The sequence below is a fragment of the Sturnira hondurensis genome, unplaced genomic scaffold (genome assembly GCF_014824575.4).
Source record: "Sturnira hondurensis isolate 20B ecotype Veracruz unplaced genomic scaffold, ASM1482457v3 Scaffold0006413, whole genome shotgun sequence".
NCBI classification, from domain to species: domain Eukaryota; kingdom Metazoa; phylum Chordata; class Mammalia; order Chiroptera; family Phyllostomidae; genus Sturnira; species Sturnira hondurensis.
In genome coordinates this window covers 51,778,472-51,793,173 of record NW_028079044.1, presented here as the reverse complement: position 1 = coordinate 51,793,173, position 14,702 = coordinate 51,778,472, and the positions used below count along the sequence as shown (strand labels likewise).

The 14,702-nt window shown below is 57.3% G+C and overlaps 1 protein-coding gene across 2 annotated transcripts in view; it reads left to right on the top strand.

Moving 5' to 3' along the window:
- The window catches only part of TRAPPC9 (trafficking protein particle complex subunit 9), a 234,196-nt gene that overhangs the window by 138,610 nt on the left and 80,884 nt on the right, over nucleotides 1-14,702 (top strand). For both annotated transcript variants that reach the window (XM_037048601.1, XM_037048600.1), the window contains 2 exons: nucleotides 5,630-5,772; nucleotides 13,395-13,505. In XM_037048601.1, the coding sequence (XP_036904496.1) occupies nucleotides 5,630-5,772; nucleotides 13,395-13,505 (254 nt within the window). The remainder of the gene's footprint in view (nucleotides 1-5,629; nucleotides 5,773-13,394; nucleotides 13,506-14,702) is intronic.

The following is a 14,702-nucleotide window of genomic DNA, read 5'->3' as shown; positions in this document are numbered from 1 at the left end:
ACAGTGCGGGCTCCGGAGACGTGGTGAACACAGCAGGCTACTCTCAGCGCCCCTGTGCTTGGCTCACACCCAGCGTCTGGAGCCCCGGGGTGGGGGGAGACAAAGCCCCCCTCACCCTCCTCTCTGGATGTGCGCTCATCTTCCAGGTTGCTGAGCACGTTGGGAGAAGGTGTGATTAGGAGACAGAGCCTGGTGGCTGTGCAGGGGCCATGGGCACATTCGTCTTCCTGCTCAATGGCAGGCCTGACAGAAATTGTCGGGGCTCGTGGTGGGTTGTCTCTTCCCAGAAGCGGACCTTTCGTTTTGTGAGCTTTCCACGGGGCCCCTGTTAAAAGAACAGGAGCCCGCCGGCAGTACAAGTAACCTTTACAGAGCCACTTTCTCAGGCAAATTGGCAACACTGATGTGGAGCTCATTGATTTTCTGTTTGGCTTGGGAAGGGAGGGTACATTCAAGTCGGGCCGCAGGGGCCTCATGCCAGCGGGCAAGCTGGGGGCCAGCAGTCCCGCGTCCCAGGTGTTAGCCATGGCCCTGCCCTTCTCTGGTGCGTGGGCTTGGGGGTTTGCCCGCCCCGAGTCCCAGCTTCCACGTCTGGACAGTGAGAGCTGGGGGCAGGTGGGGCATGTTCTGTGAGCCTCTCGTTAGCGTGGAATAGAGGTGATGAGGCGGTGTCTGTGATGGAGGGGCACACAGATGTGGGTGGGGACTCTGAGCCACGCCCCCCATGTCTGGTATGTGACTGGAGCCGCAGGGCCACCGCCCCCCCCAGTCTTCCTTCTGGTCAGTGTGTCTGGAACCCCTGCTGTGCTGCAGACACGGAGGTTATGCAGATTGGGGGCCTGGTGCAGGCTGGCTGATGGGGCCAGGTGTGCGGGGCTCAGGACCAGGCGGGGCTTTTGGCCACGCGGCCGTTCAGGGACCGTGAGCCCTGCCCCTCATGTCCCATCCTGCTGTCCCTGGTTTTGTGGTGCTCGGTCAGTCACTTCTATTCTATAGGCCTCAGTTTCCTCCCCTGGGAACGAGCCTCTTCCCCCCGCCCCCCCCCCCCACGACGTGCCTGCCGTGCCGGGTGAGTGATGAGAGCCTGGAGAGCGGCTCTGCAAGTGGGGCGTGGGGGCCCCAGCTGCGCCTGCTGGGGCACAGTGCTGAGCAGGGCCCAGTGGAAAGAGCACACTGGGCGTCAGACGAGTGAGAACTGCCCCACCAGGCCCGAGCCGCCTCATGGGCACACCTTTGGGAGGAGGGAGGAAACCCGAACACCCAGGGAAAGCCCACCTGGACGCCGCACAGACAGTGGCCTTGGCTGGGGGTTGATCTTCTTTCGTCACTGTTGCCATGCAGCGGTGTTAATTGAGGACCTGCTGTGCCATTATGGCCAGCCGTGAAATTTAGCAGACGTATAGCGATACGTCATGTACATTGCATTCCAGTTTCCCCAGTGGTCCCAAGCAATGATACATTTCCTTCCTGTTTGGCAAGGAAGAAACCTGCCGGAAAAAACCCCCAAAAGGGCAGCAGGTCTAAGACATCTCCTCTCAGCCTGAGCTCACTGACAGGAACCTGGACTGGATCTGTTTGCTGCCCCAGGCCCCCTGGGTGGGGTCTGGCCGCCTGGAGAAGGGGCCCAGAGCAGGGTGCTCTCCCCCCCGCCCCTCGGGGGTGCCGCATTCCGAGTTTGAACCAGAGCCTTTGCATAGACCAAGGTCAGTTGTCTGGGCCTTTCTGGGTCTTGGGTCCCAGGTGAAAAGCAAGTTGCTGACCTAATTATTTCAAGGCTGCTTTTGAATGTTAAGCTCTTGTAGCTCAAATCATTTAGTCTTTGATGTGGCCTTTGAAGGGCCAGAGGGGTCACCGAGGTCACCTCCGTGGGGTAGTGGAGGCCTAGCAGCGGCTCGAAGTTGGAACATGGAGCCAAGCGGGTGCATCACCTCACACGGCGTCAGTGACGTGGGTGCTGTGCTGCGCACGAGAGCAGCCCCCTCTTCCTCCTCGGGGGGCCCTGTGGTCCCGCCGTCCAGGCGAGTCCCCCGCTTTCCGAGGCAGCTGCAGGCCCCTGAGGGTGCCGTCTGTGGGCAGTTTTACTTCTTCCTCGCCAACATGTAAGCCTTTTCTTTCTTTTTCTTGCCTTATTGAATTTCTAGCATCTCGAGTGCAGTGTTGCTAGGAGCAGAGCCATGCCTTGCCTTATTTTGAGTTTAGGGGCAAACATTTAGTTTGCTGTTAAGTGTGGCTGATGCTGGAAGTTGTCCGTGGGGGCACTTTATCGATGGCCGTTGTTCCTTCCTGTCCCTGCTTTGGTGAGATTTGTAAAAAATCATAAATGGGTTTTGAATTTTATCAACTGCATTTTCTGAAGCCGTGGAGATAATCATGTGGCTTTTCTTTTTCTGTCTGTTAATAGTGTCTCAATGTGATGAATGCCATGGTTTTCTGACGCTAAACTGACATCGTGCTGTGGAGATAAGCTATTTGGCCTCAGCGCACTGCCCATGTTATGCATTACTGTATTTGATTCAGTAATATTTTTTAAGGGTTTTTACATGTAAGTCCATAAGGAACGTAGGCCTGTAGTGTTTTTCTGTGTGAGCTCTCTGTCTGATTTTGGTATTTGGGCAATGCTGGCCTCGTAAAAAGAATGAGGACCTTCTCTCCTTCTCTATTTCCTGAGGATGTGTTGTGTAAAATTGGTCTTACCCTTGACGTAAAGGTTTGGTAGAATTCAGCTGGGAGGACATCTGCGCTTTTAGGGGGGGTTTTAAGTTACGGATTCAGCATCTTCAGTTGCCGTGGGACTCTTCAGGGTTTCTGCTGCTTCTCAGTTCCACTGGTGACGTTTCCATTCTACCTAAGTGGTTGAGTCTGTTCGCACTGAATTGTTTACATTACTGTTCCTTTATTTTCATTGTAATGTGTATAGGGTCTGTACCGAAAGACAACCCTCATTTTTATTGTTGGTATTGACAGTTAGTTTCTCCCTCTTTTTCCCTTGGTTAGCCTTAGAGGATTGTCCCTTTTATTGATACTTTTAAGAACTAGGTTTTAGTGTAATTGAATCTCTTCATGATGTGTCCGTTTTTACTTTACTAACAGCCTGGTCCCGTCCTCCCAGCTCCTGTCCAGTGGGTGCACGCGTCCTTTCTGCTCCTCGGGTAGCCTGGGGCACTCCTCTGTGATAGACCACAGTGTGTCTCAGATGTCCCTGGGCTTGTGTCTCGAGGGGACTTGAGTTCCTCAAGGTGGTGCTGTGTCTTCTGCCAGAGTCCCTTGCCACGCAGTGGACGTCCACCCAGGGTTGGTGAGTGGAGGGGTGGGTGGAGGGCGGAGTGCCGTTCCGAACAGTTTGCATAGGTGGCACGGAGCGGCCCCCATGGCGCTGTCTCCGGCCTGGACCTGCTCCCTCCTGGGTCTGTGGCCTGCTCTGAGCCTCGTCTGGGAGGACAGGACTTTCCTTGTAGGGCCCTTAAGGGTGTCAGAGTCCATATGTATAGGCTACCTAGCAGAGCATTTGGCACTTAGTAGGTGCTCAGTAAAAGGTGGCTGTTGAAAGGCCATGCATTTTAGCCTGAACAACCAGTTGTGTGCCTAGAAAAGAAGGATGTTTCTCTCTAGTTCCTGCCCATCAGGGGTTTCCATAGCGGCCTCTCCTCGAAGCGGGGCCGCAGCACGTCCCCCAGAAGGGCAGTCCCTTGGCCGAGGGGCGCGTGGCTCCCGTTACTTTGTGACCGAGTGGTGCTTGGACATCCTGTGTCTTCCTTACAGTTCACTCTGTGTTTCATTAAAATGTTCTAACGTATGTGGCTGAGAAGGCCTTTTAATCAAGGAAGAAAGGCAGTCACAGTCAGTAATTTCATCAAGACCTTTTCTGTGCTTGCTTTTCATAAAGTAGACAGGTAGTTTCTCTGTAATTATGTCTTTTCCTTGATTCTCTCAGAGCGAAGAAATGTCCAATCCCAAGAACACAGAAATAGAGTATTTCTTCTTTGTTTTATGGGACTTCACAGTTGTCCATCTTGGTGTATTTTTTGCTTGTTCCCCAGAGGTTTCACTACATCACTCCCTGGAGATGAGTTTTAAGATTACTCTGAAAAACCAAACACAAAAAGCCAGTGTGACATTTTTCTTGACTGAACAGGTTCTGGCTTGCAGGGCGTTACCAGCATCTGTTTGCTTTCTTGACCAGCACACCTGCGATTGGAGGATGCGGCTCTGTCGGGGTTGGAGGGGCTTCCTTTGTTCATCTGTTAGTTCACCGAGACGCTCACTCGCTCAGTGTTTTCTGAGACCAGGGCCACACCTTACTCATCTTGTTCGAAGGCAGAGCCTGGCTCTCGGGAAGCACATACACGAGTGTGAGGCCAGAGCGAGCCAGTGAAAGGCTGCTGGGGTGTGTGTGGGGGGTCTGCCCGCCTTCTGCTGACGACGGGGGTTTTGGAGGAGCGTAAGATGCCTTCACGGGAAACCGGCAGTCCTTGGGCGATGGATGTTTTAACGGAAAGGGTTTGGGTTTTTTTTTTAAAGATTTTATTTATTTATTTATCTTTAGAGGGGAAGGAGAGAGGGAGAGAAACATCAATGTATGGTTGCCTTTCGTGCGTCCCCTGCTGGGAGTTGGCCTGCAGGGAACTGGCCTGCAACCCAGGCATGTGCCCTAACTGGGAATTGAACCGCGATCCTCTGGTTCTCAGGCCTGTGCTCAATCCACTGAGCTACGTCAGCCAGGGGAGTTTGGGATTTTGGTGAATCCCAAAGATAATCCTTGCATACCGAACAGCAAAAACAAGAAACCCATATTTCTCCAAGTCCTTTTTAAGTGAGGGGGAACAGAAGTCTCCTGGAGAGGCGGGGCTCTCCCTGGGCTGGGAGGAGGGAGTGCCGCCGAGGCTCTGGGGAGGGGAGGACCAGGGAGGGTCCTGGTGGCAGCGGAGGTGCGGGGACCTGGGGACACCCAGAGGGCTGCAGGGAGGTGCGGGGTCATGGCACAGCGGGACCCAACAGACGGTTCTCCAAGGAGAGCAATAGACGGCCGGTGAGCACACGCAAAGATGCCCGGTCCCCCTCCTTGTCAGGCAAGTGGAGATGAAAAGGAGACGCACTGCAGGCCTGTTAGGGCCCCAGGCCCAGAGAGCGCCACACGCTGATGAGAGTGTGGGGAGGGGTGAGCCCTGGTGCGTTGCTGATGGGAGTGTGAAATGGTCCAGCCACTGTGGAAGACGGCTGGGTTCCTGATAAAAGTAGATCTGTATAAATAAACATGTGCCTCAGAGAACAGGAAGCAAGGCTCGTGGGGGCCTGTGACGCGCTCCTCCGTGGGTTCAAGGCTTTCCTTGCTGCAGCCTTGGGAGCCGCACTGTGCCTAAGGTGCTGATTGGAATGTGTTTCCCCTCTAAAAAGCTGTCTCCAGCACCGAAGGACGCCAGAGCCCTTGCCTTCTGTGCGTCCAGTCGGAGGACAGCTGGCATCCACGCGGGGGACGGTGGGAGGGGCTGGGGCCGGGGCCGGGGCCACGAGGGAGGGCGAGAGTGACGGCTGTACCAGTGGGGCTGTCTTCAGCCTCGGCACTGGAAGCCTGCCCCCTGTGGGGACGCTGGCCAGCTCGGGGAGCGCTAACCCCCTCTTTCCATCTCCGCAGACCCTGGAGGCAGTCCTGAGTTTTCAGTACTCCGGAGGCCCGGGCCACGTGGAAGGCTACTACCGGAGCCTGTCCCTGGGGCTGCACGTGGAGGTTGAGCCGTCAGTGCTCTTCACCCGGGTCAGCACGCTGCCGGCGACCAGGTGAGCAGCCCGTCCCTGTGGTCGCCGCGCCTCACAGAGGCCGGCAGCGTTTGGGTTCCAGCCGCGGGGCTCCCTTCACGCCCGCCTCCCACTGGATCTGCGCCTTCACTGAGTTGCTCAGACTCCCTGAGTCCTTGGTCCTCACTAGATACACAGGTAGTGGTGAGCGAGTGGGCGTCCCGCCCTCCACGGGGCTGCAGCACCGTGTTAGCCCTGCCCTGTGCTGTCCTTGGTCCCCACCGTGCAGGACACGGTTCCACTCAAGCCCCGAGCCTGGCTGCCCCGTGCTGGCCTGTGCTGGAGGCATCTGGAAGAACCCAGCGGCTCTTCCTGCATCCCCTCTGGCACCCCAGTAAGACGTGTGTGCGGGGCCAGGCTCTTCGGTGTCTCAGTTGGATCCTGCTTCAGGGAGCTGCTGGCCTCCAGCAGCACCGGGCGGCTTCTGCCCGGGAATCCTTCCTGCCCATGGCCTTCTTCCTTGTTGACTCGGCCAGACCCAGCCCTCCTTCGGGGAGAGGGAGGTCAGTCGCACGTCTGCCTCAGACCAGAGTGGCCAGACGTATGGAGGTGTTCTTCTCTCTGGGGCGGAAGGACAGTTTCTCATCTGGAACTTTCTCGCCTGGAACCACCTGTGGTTGACGGGGGCCGCAGGGCTGGGCAGAGTGCCGGGCAGAGTGCCAGCCCGCAGGGACCCTCAGCGGCCCTGCTCCCAGCCCAAGGAAGCTTTTGGAAGCAGGTCCTGGTCTCTCCCCAGCGCGGCCCAGGGCCGCCGTTTGTGGTCAGGGTGTGGAGGCAGCAGGGCCGGTACGTACACACCCACCCAGGGACCTCGCGCCTGGAGAGGACAGCAAGCCACCCACCCCTGTGCCGCCCCGCTGCGCCATGCTCTGTTCCCGAGGGGTGCTGGTGCCATGTTAGTGTCGATATAAAACTCCTTTTAAGGTGGTGTGGCCCCAAATAATAAGTGTAGTTTTGGTTTATAGGAAAGACTGTTTGTCCTCCCCAAGGAACGGTTTGAGCAAGAATTAATGGCTTAGCGGGGCCCTTTTAGCGTCCCACTTCATCACCCGCTGCTTTCGGTGCCCCAGAGTGACCGTCTTGCTGGCCGAGGCTGGCCTCGGTGTAGGATTTGTGTGAAGCGCTGGCCCCTGGGGAGGCTCCGGCCAGGACGGCTGCCAGCGCGGCTCTAGGAGTGGCTCGGGCCCTGCCTGTGCGTCAGCGCCCCTCCCTCCCCAGCCTCGGCTGTGCTTCCTTCTCCCACCCTCATCTCCTGCCGCCGCTCAGACAAGCGGTTCTTGGATGCAGCCCTGGTTGTCACTGAGCTGGGTTGTTGTCACCCTCTTGCTATCTGGCTTCCGTGCCAGGGCCCCTACAGCTTTAAAAGACAATCCCAGGTGTGAAGAGTGCCGCCCTGTGTGAGGACGGACTTGCACTTGGAAGAGCTGCTGGTTAGCTGACGGGCGCCTTGGCTCCCATTCCCCGAACCGGTGGGCCTCGCTCTGCTCCTGCCCCCCTGCTCTGGGGGCCGAGGTGAGATGCCCTCTGATCCTCCCTTTCCGTTCCTGCGAAGTCTCATCCATCCCAGGTCCTCTGACGCGTCTCCCGATGGCCCTGTGCAGCCACTGCATTCCGGAGCCTGCTCGCCCGTCTGGTCCTGTCTGGCCCAGAGCCTGCCCCAGTGCTCAGGAGGCAAAGCCGAGCACCGGCCCTGGCCCTCATGGTTCAGCCCCCTGGGCCCCCATTCCTTCACCACTGCTGTGAGACACGGCCTCTCAGCCTCCTGAGGCTACGCCGGGACAGTCTGCCCAGTGTGCCTTTGCACATGGCGACACCTGTTCCTGCCCTTCGACCGCCTTTCCTTCACTTGCCCTTTTGGGAAATGTCTGTTGACCACTGGTGGTCCGTGTTACCGTTTTTGTGAAATTTCCCTAGACGTGACTAGGCAGAGTGGGTTGGTCCTTCTGAAGGCTCCCTGCAATCCCTGCACTTCTAATGTGGCCCTTGCCGACTGTGGCCCTGCCCAGCAGCTCCCCCAGAGCTTCAGGGGCTGCACGGGGCTCGGTCCTCCTGCTTCCACGGCCTGAGCAGAGCGCCCCAGCACGGCTGCAACCACGTGGAAACGCCGGTCCACATGAAGGAGTGGTGAGCGCCAGAAAGCACCTATCAGCGGACAAATGCCAGAGACTCCTTCCCCTCTCCTACATTTCTGTAACAGACTAGTGGCTCTTTAAAGAACAGATGACACCTTTAGAAGTAAAATATGTAACAAAAATGTAACGCGAAGATATAGAAAAGGAGGGGAAATGGAAGTTTCAATGCAAAATAGTACGTTGTGTGGTCAGAATGTGGTGAGTTAAAGGTGCCTATCGTAAACGCTTGAGCAACACTTCAGGTGTGGGAAAGAAGCCAGAAGAAATAAAATGGAATACTAAAAAATACTTAATGCAGAAGAGGGGACATCCTGGCAGGAGATGCAGCTGAAAGAACCCAGAACATGTGGTCACGTAGAAAGCACATAGCAGCCCTGGCTTGTGTGGCTCAGTGGATTGAGCACCAGCCTGCAGACCGATTCCCAGTCAGGGTACGTGCCTGGGTTTCGGGCCAGGTCCCCGGTGGGGGGCACATGAGAGGCAACTAAACGTTGATGTTTGTCTCTCTCTCTTTCTCCGTCCCTCCCCTCTGTCTAAAAATAAATAATAAGTAAAAGCTTACAAAAAAAAAAACCACCTTAACCCACCATGCCAAGAAGTCCTTTGCATGTCAGTGGGCTTCAAGGAGGATCTGCCGGGCTGTGTAAGAAAGTAGCGTCCAAGTATTGAAATGTGCACGGTTTTAAGGCCAGATGACGGGGGATGACGTGCACCGTGCAAACACCAACCGCCAGAAAGCCTGCACGGGTGTGTTAGTATCGCATGGGTTGACTTTCAGGAGGAAAAGTGTGCAGGGGACAGTTGGCAGTGGTGGAAGGGACAGGCCGCCAGGAGCACCTCGCAGTGTTAAACACAAATGTGCGTGACAGCTCCGCTTCAGAGTAAAACCGACCTCTGAGGGGAAAACAAAGTGAAGAGAGAAATTATGGTCCGATATTTCCACATCTGCCTCTCAGGATTTGAATAAAAAAGCAGAAAATCTGTAGAAATATGGAAAACTTGTTCCAATCCAAATTTGGGGTGGATGGAAATTAACAAGCTGTTTCTTAAAACATTATTTCAAAATGGAACAGCCTTTGGATGGAATAGGCAAACGAGTTGACAAAGAAGGGCAGAGTTGGGGTACTCAGGCTGTGTCATCTTCAGACGACGCGGAGTGACGGTGACCAAGAGCAGACGCCGTGTTCTGGGGTTGCTAGGACCGGTCAGTGGCACACGGCGGTCCAAAAATAGACTTGCTCATGTGAGAGTGAGGACTCTTTGGAAAAAGCGTGAGAGCAGCGTCGTATCGAATGAAAAGTCGCTTGAATAAACGACACGGGATGAACTGGGTGTGTTTGTGAGGGGAAGAAGCGTGGACCCACGTATCAGATCAGATGCAAAGATTTACTTGATATAGATTCTAGACTTAAATGAAGAAAAGAAAAAACTCCAAAAGCATAAACTTAAAAAGCAGCAGAGTGCCTTCATGACTTTGGGGCAAAGATTTCCCAGATGGGAACAGAAACTACCTTTGTCTCCCCCTTGGGACTGAGCCCCCTGGCTTTGAGACACGCAGAGCGCTCTCCATCTTAAACTGGCTGCTAGTGTTTCTGCAGCAAAGACAGAGCGAGGCACTAGACAGGCTGAGAGAGTTCTAGAAGGCCACGTGGATCCGGCCACGGGAGCACATGGCCGTGGCTGCCTGTGTTGCCGGGCGGCCCTGGGAGGCCTGCAGACACTGTCCACCTACAGGATGGGGGGGGAGGGAGGGGTTTGGCGCAGGGGCGGCTTGGACGCACTTCGGCAGAGTCAGCGTGGGGCCGTCAGAGGGATTGCTCCGCTGGTATGGGGACGTGCTGTGCCTTTTCCTGCCACACTGACAGCCACCAAGTGAGTAGTGTCCCCAGCCCGCCCATGCAGATCACAACAGCCCCCTGGGAGCTCTGCCTGCCCCCTCCCTTTTCCCACTAGAGCCCCCAGTAATGCCGTGGCCTGGGTGTTCCTGCCTTCACTGGGGACGGAGCCCCAGTGGCCCACAGGCCCCCAGCTCAGGAGCACATGGGTGACACGCAGCAGCGGCTCCCCTGCCCGCCCACCCGCTGTGCTCTGCCCCTCATTGGGAACCCTTCCTCGCCTTCAGGGCCTTGTCCCGTTCACCTTGAGTCCATCCACAGGATTTTAGTCATTGCTTTTTTACGTCTGGTTAGATGTGCAGTCTCTCTGGAATTTGCTTTGTTTGTTCCTGCCCACCGCCTGACCGTTACCTCCGGCAGTGCCTGTCCGGGCCCCGACTGCCTGGCATGGCCACTGTGGCCACACTTCCCACCTGCACATGTCCTGGCTCGGCTCCTGGGCCATGTTTTCTCTCAGGGATGTGCTCACCTGTCACTGCCCAGCACCGCTGCCTCCATCCTTGCTGCTTTGTGACGAGAGTCTGGGCATTGGCGTGGCCGGGTCCTGTCCCTGGACTTGCAGGTCCTCGGTCCTGTGCTCCGATGTATGACTTCAGGGTCAGCAGGCCGAATTTGACTAAAACCAAAACCCTGAGCTACATTGAATTTATGTGAAATTGGAATAAGTGACTTTAAAGAATGTTAAGTTTTCCCACCCTTGACCAAAATACATCTACGCGTTTATTCACCTTTGATACCATTCTGTAAAACTGGAATTTTCCCCATAGATAGCCTGTATACATTTCGTGAGGTTTCTTTCTAGGTGTGTTGCTACCATAAGTAAATATTCTTAAACTTTACCTTGTGACTGTTTTGATTGCTGGGCAGGAGCATCACTGATTTGTGGGTGGAGCTTAACCCCTCACCCAGCAGCCTTCTGCGCTTACTTTCCCTCATTTTACACAGAACGACTGAATTACAGAGGTGCCGATCCCCGCCTGCCTCTCAGCCCTCTGCCCTCGGCGGGCGTGCTTCCCACCGAGGCGGAGGCCCTGCCTGCCCGTGTGCTCGCCTCTCCTGGCGCCCGCAGCAGGCACCGTGTGCTGGGTGGGCTAATGGATAAACTGCCTGATTCTCGGTGGAGCGGATGGTGCTGCCCACCACCTCGAGGAAGTTCTGCGTGCACTGCTCTCTCTGCCTGGGCTGCACCTCCTTCCCGGCAGCCTCCTCCCCTCCCCCCGCCTTCCTCCAGATTCCCCTCGGCCACTAGCCCTGGTCACTGCGCCCCCAGCCCCAGCAGATGGCTCTGTCCTTCAGGGGCCTGCTCTGTTCTCGATCTCCTAGGAAGCTTTGCTAGGCTTCCCTACACTTTGGAAGAGCCTGGTGTGCATGGGAGTTAATGTCCTCTCTGTGTTCAATGGAGAGCAACTTGAAAGAACATCATCCGTGTGGTGTGGAAGGGTGCAGAGTGGGGACACTGGTGGGCACCACTGCCACTGGGGAAGGAGACCCTTTTGTGACTAACAGGAGGCAGAGACCCAGCAGCACCTCCCGTGTGGACACCCCGGGGCTGACGCCCATGTCTGTACGTCAGGAGGACAGGCGCAGAGGGACCAGGGGCCGGGGCCACTCCTGCGCGGCTGGCTGCCGAACCTCTCCTTCCCTTTTCCTGCTCTGGTGAATGTTTCTTGGACTCCCTCTTCAGATGAAAGATTTGGCTGTGATTAAAGATTTCATGAAGTTATGACAGAGGCAGAACAGATCATTCTTAAAAGCTCATTTTTCCGTGAGCTGAGTGAAGAGGCCTCTTGCAGGCAGCTCAGAGCTAATGAACATTTTCCAAGTGCTGAACCTCTGGGGGAGACACCCCCCCAAAGAACACAGAAGCAACCGGTGTACACCTGCCCCTCCGAAGACGAGTGTCGGACGGCACCGAGCGGCGTGTACGGCAGAGCCTCCGACGCTGCCACTGTGCCCCTGCCCGAGGCACACGCCCATTGTGAGAAGTGGGTGCTTCTCAGGTGCCCTGTGGCCTTTTGAGGAGGTCTGTGCATGTGGTGTGCACGTGTGTGTGCGTGTGCATTCATGCCCACAGGCAAGGTCCCACCCCCTGCCCACCGCAGCTCCCATCTCCGGAAAGAACAGAGGACAAGTCTGGATTTGGGATCTGTGTTTCCATCCGAGTTCTGAGGGTTCAGTCTCGGTCGTTCCCTGCATTTTCAACACCTTCCGGGCCTCACCTTCCTTCCCTGTGAGCAGGTCTGGGGAGGACAGTGCCCCGGATTGTTGGGGCGAAGTGGCCTCCCATGGGTGTCGGCCCCCCTCTTTCCTAGCCGGCGGCACATCTGGAAGTGCAGTGGAGGGTTCGGATGCCATCGGCCAGGGCCTGTGGGGAGGGCGCACGCCCTGTCTGGTCTGTTTCCTCCTGCGGGAGGCTGCTCTGTGCTCCTGCCGGAAGGAGAGTGGCGGCTGCCTCTGTCGCTGCCTGCCGCGTCCCTTCCTGCCCTGGGCACGCTGTCCCGTCTGTGGAGGGCAGCAGGCCCATCTGTGTGGCCTGTCCTGGGCCCGCGGTGATGCTCAGCACTTGGGATTCCATGTTAGTTTCAGGTGGCATTCGGCTGAGACAAGCTGGTGAGGGGTGGCTGGCACCAGCGAAGTGTGTGTGGTTGGCATTTGTTGTGTGTGCGGCTAACTATTCGGGGGTTGGGGGCAATGAGGGGCCACCCAGCTGCTCGGTGCTGTGCTCGCCGGGACCCTCCTTGCCACCGTGCCCTCTGCAGCCTGTGGCATTCGTCCTCGTGCCCCTGGATGGTTTGAGAGACTCTTGCATCCCATTCCTTCGCCTCTGGGGAGCCGGGAAGGGGGAACGAGGGAGGCCGAAGGGTGAGCCCTTTCTCCAGAGGCCTTGCCTTCTCATTTGGGGTGGAGAGTCTCCTGATGCTCATTCGGCCTGGCTGGAACTTGGCTCCCCAGAGGTCCCCTGGTGGCAGAGCGCTTTGGCTTTGTCACCTGTTGTCAAGGAGACGAAGGAGGGGAGGCTTTAGGTGGGGGGGAGGGGGCCTCCTCTCATGTCTCCTACAGCCTGGAGGAGGAGGAGGGTGTGTGAGAACCCATGCAGACATGCACACCAGCAGCTGTGGCCCACTCGTACCTCCTGGGGCCTGTGAAGTCCAGTGAACGTTGGCTGACAGGGTGGTGACAGGGATGTGGCACTTACTGAATGGCACCACAGCCAAGTGCCTTCCTGCTGGCTGTCTCGCTCACACGCCGGGTGTTCTGTCCTCACACTGCAAGGTGTGGAGCGCTGGAGGTGCCCCACCGCCTCTGGGCTGCCGGGTTTGCAGGGGGCAGTGCAGGGCTGTGTGCACACGGCCCAGGACCAGGGGCCTCCACTCGCCTACTTTTTAGTGCGCCCAGCTTTGTTTGGTGGGTCTTGCTCCTCTTTTGGACAGGGAGCACTTGGCCTTTGTGATAAATTGCACTTTTGACATCCTCAGGTCATGGGAAATCTCTGGGGAAGAGAAAGAGGTGAAGTCTTTCTCCTCTGGGGCTGTCAGAAGACCCTGAACTTGAACTTGCCTTTGTCTTTCCTGCACAGCACACGCCAATGCCACCTGCTTCTGGATGCCCTCAACTCCACGGAGCGTGAGCTGACGGTCAGCGCCCGTGGCAATGAGGAGCTGACCCTGCATGCGGGCGAGTGCCAGCGGTAAGTGTCCTCATGTCCCCGTGGGTCCCCGTGTGCCGTCAGAAGGCACCGTGTGTCTGCTGCTTTCTGTGATGGAGATGTCTCACTGGATGCCTCTGTCTCATCGGTGCCCACGCTCCCTGAGGCCAACAGGGTAGCGAGCACCAAGAAACCCCTCAGTCTCCTTCACGAGCTGTACGACAGCGCCTGGAAGCACTCCCTGCTGAGGTCCGGAGAGTGGCCGGTGGGGACCTGGAGCTGTGCCTGTGCTTCCAGCTCTCAGTCTTCGAGGGGCCCGACAGCGTTTGGAAGCCTCACAGCAGCCTCTGGTGGCTGACCTGCTATGAGCCCTGGGACTTGACCTGGGGTGGGGAGAGTGCGGCGTCTCTGGTGTCGGGGCGTCACCGAGCTGCAGCAGCACCTGCGGGCATGTGTCACATGCTGTGCCGCATCCTCCGGTGACAGGCTTCTGAACTAGCATAACGTTCTCGAAAGGGGGCGCTGTCCCTACCAGATGGGCAGCTCCTTGGGGACTCTGACAGGAGCTTGGCAATTGTGACTGAGATGGGAGACGGCTGTGGTCTCAGCCCCTGGGCTGTGGTGGCGAGGGACCAGTCCTTGTCCCCGTGGGCTCACATCCCAGTGGGGGAGCTCTCTGTGCGCTGTGCTGTGACGGGAACAGAGAGCAGTGGGTGGGGAAGTGAGGGGCCGGCAGGGTGGTCACTGTAGTCCGGGGGCGTGCGAACACGTCATGTGCTGCTCAGAGCCAGGGAGGCCCTGCCCAGCCTGGAGAACTCTGCACCGGGTGGGTGGTCAAAGCAGGCAGGGGCCAGGCCTGAAGTTTGGTGGGGCGAAGCACTGCGCCCCCCGTGACTCCCCTCATGGAGCCTGGCCAGTGGCCGTTCCTCTAAGGAGGCTCTGGCGCTGTGTCTGGAGTCTGTCCCCGGTTCCAAGCCCCCACCTGTCAGGACAGTGCTTCTGCGCTCTGGTGCCGGTGGCGCTGGTCCCCGGCATCAGCTGAAGGTTCCAGACTCCTGCGGCCCCTCTGCTCATCTTCTGTTGTTGCCCCGCTCTCGGTGGGCCCCCGGGCCTGGCAGATGCCCCGTGAGTGAGCAGAGGATCGGGGCATGGGTCTTCCCAGAGCCGCATTTCCTGATTTGGGTGTGTGGCCAAATGACTCCAGGCGATTTTTTCCTTTGTTTTCCGCGGCATCTCCCT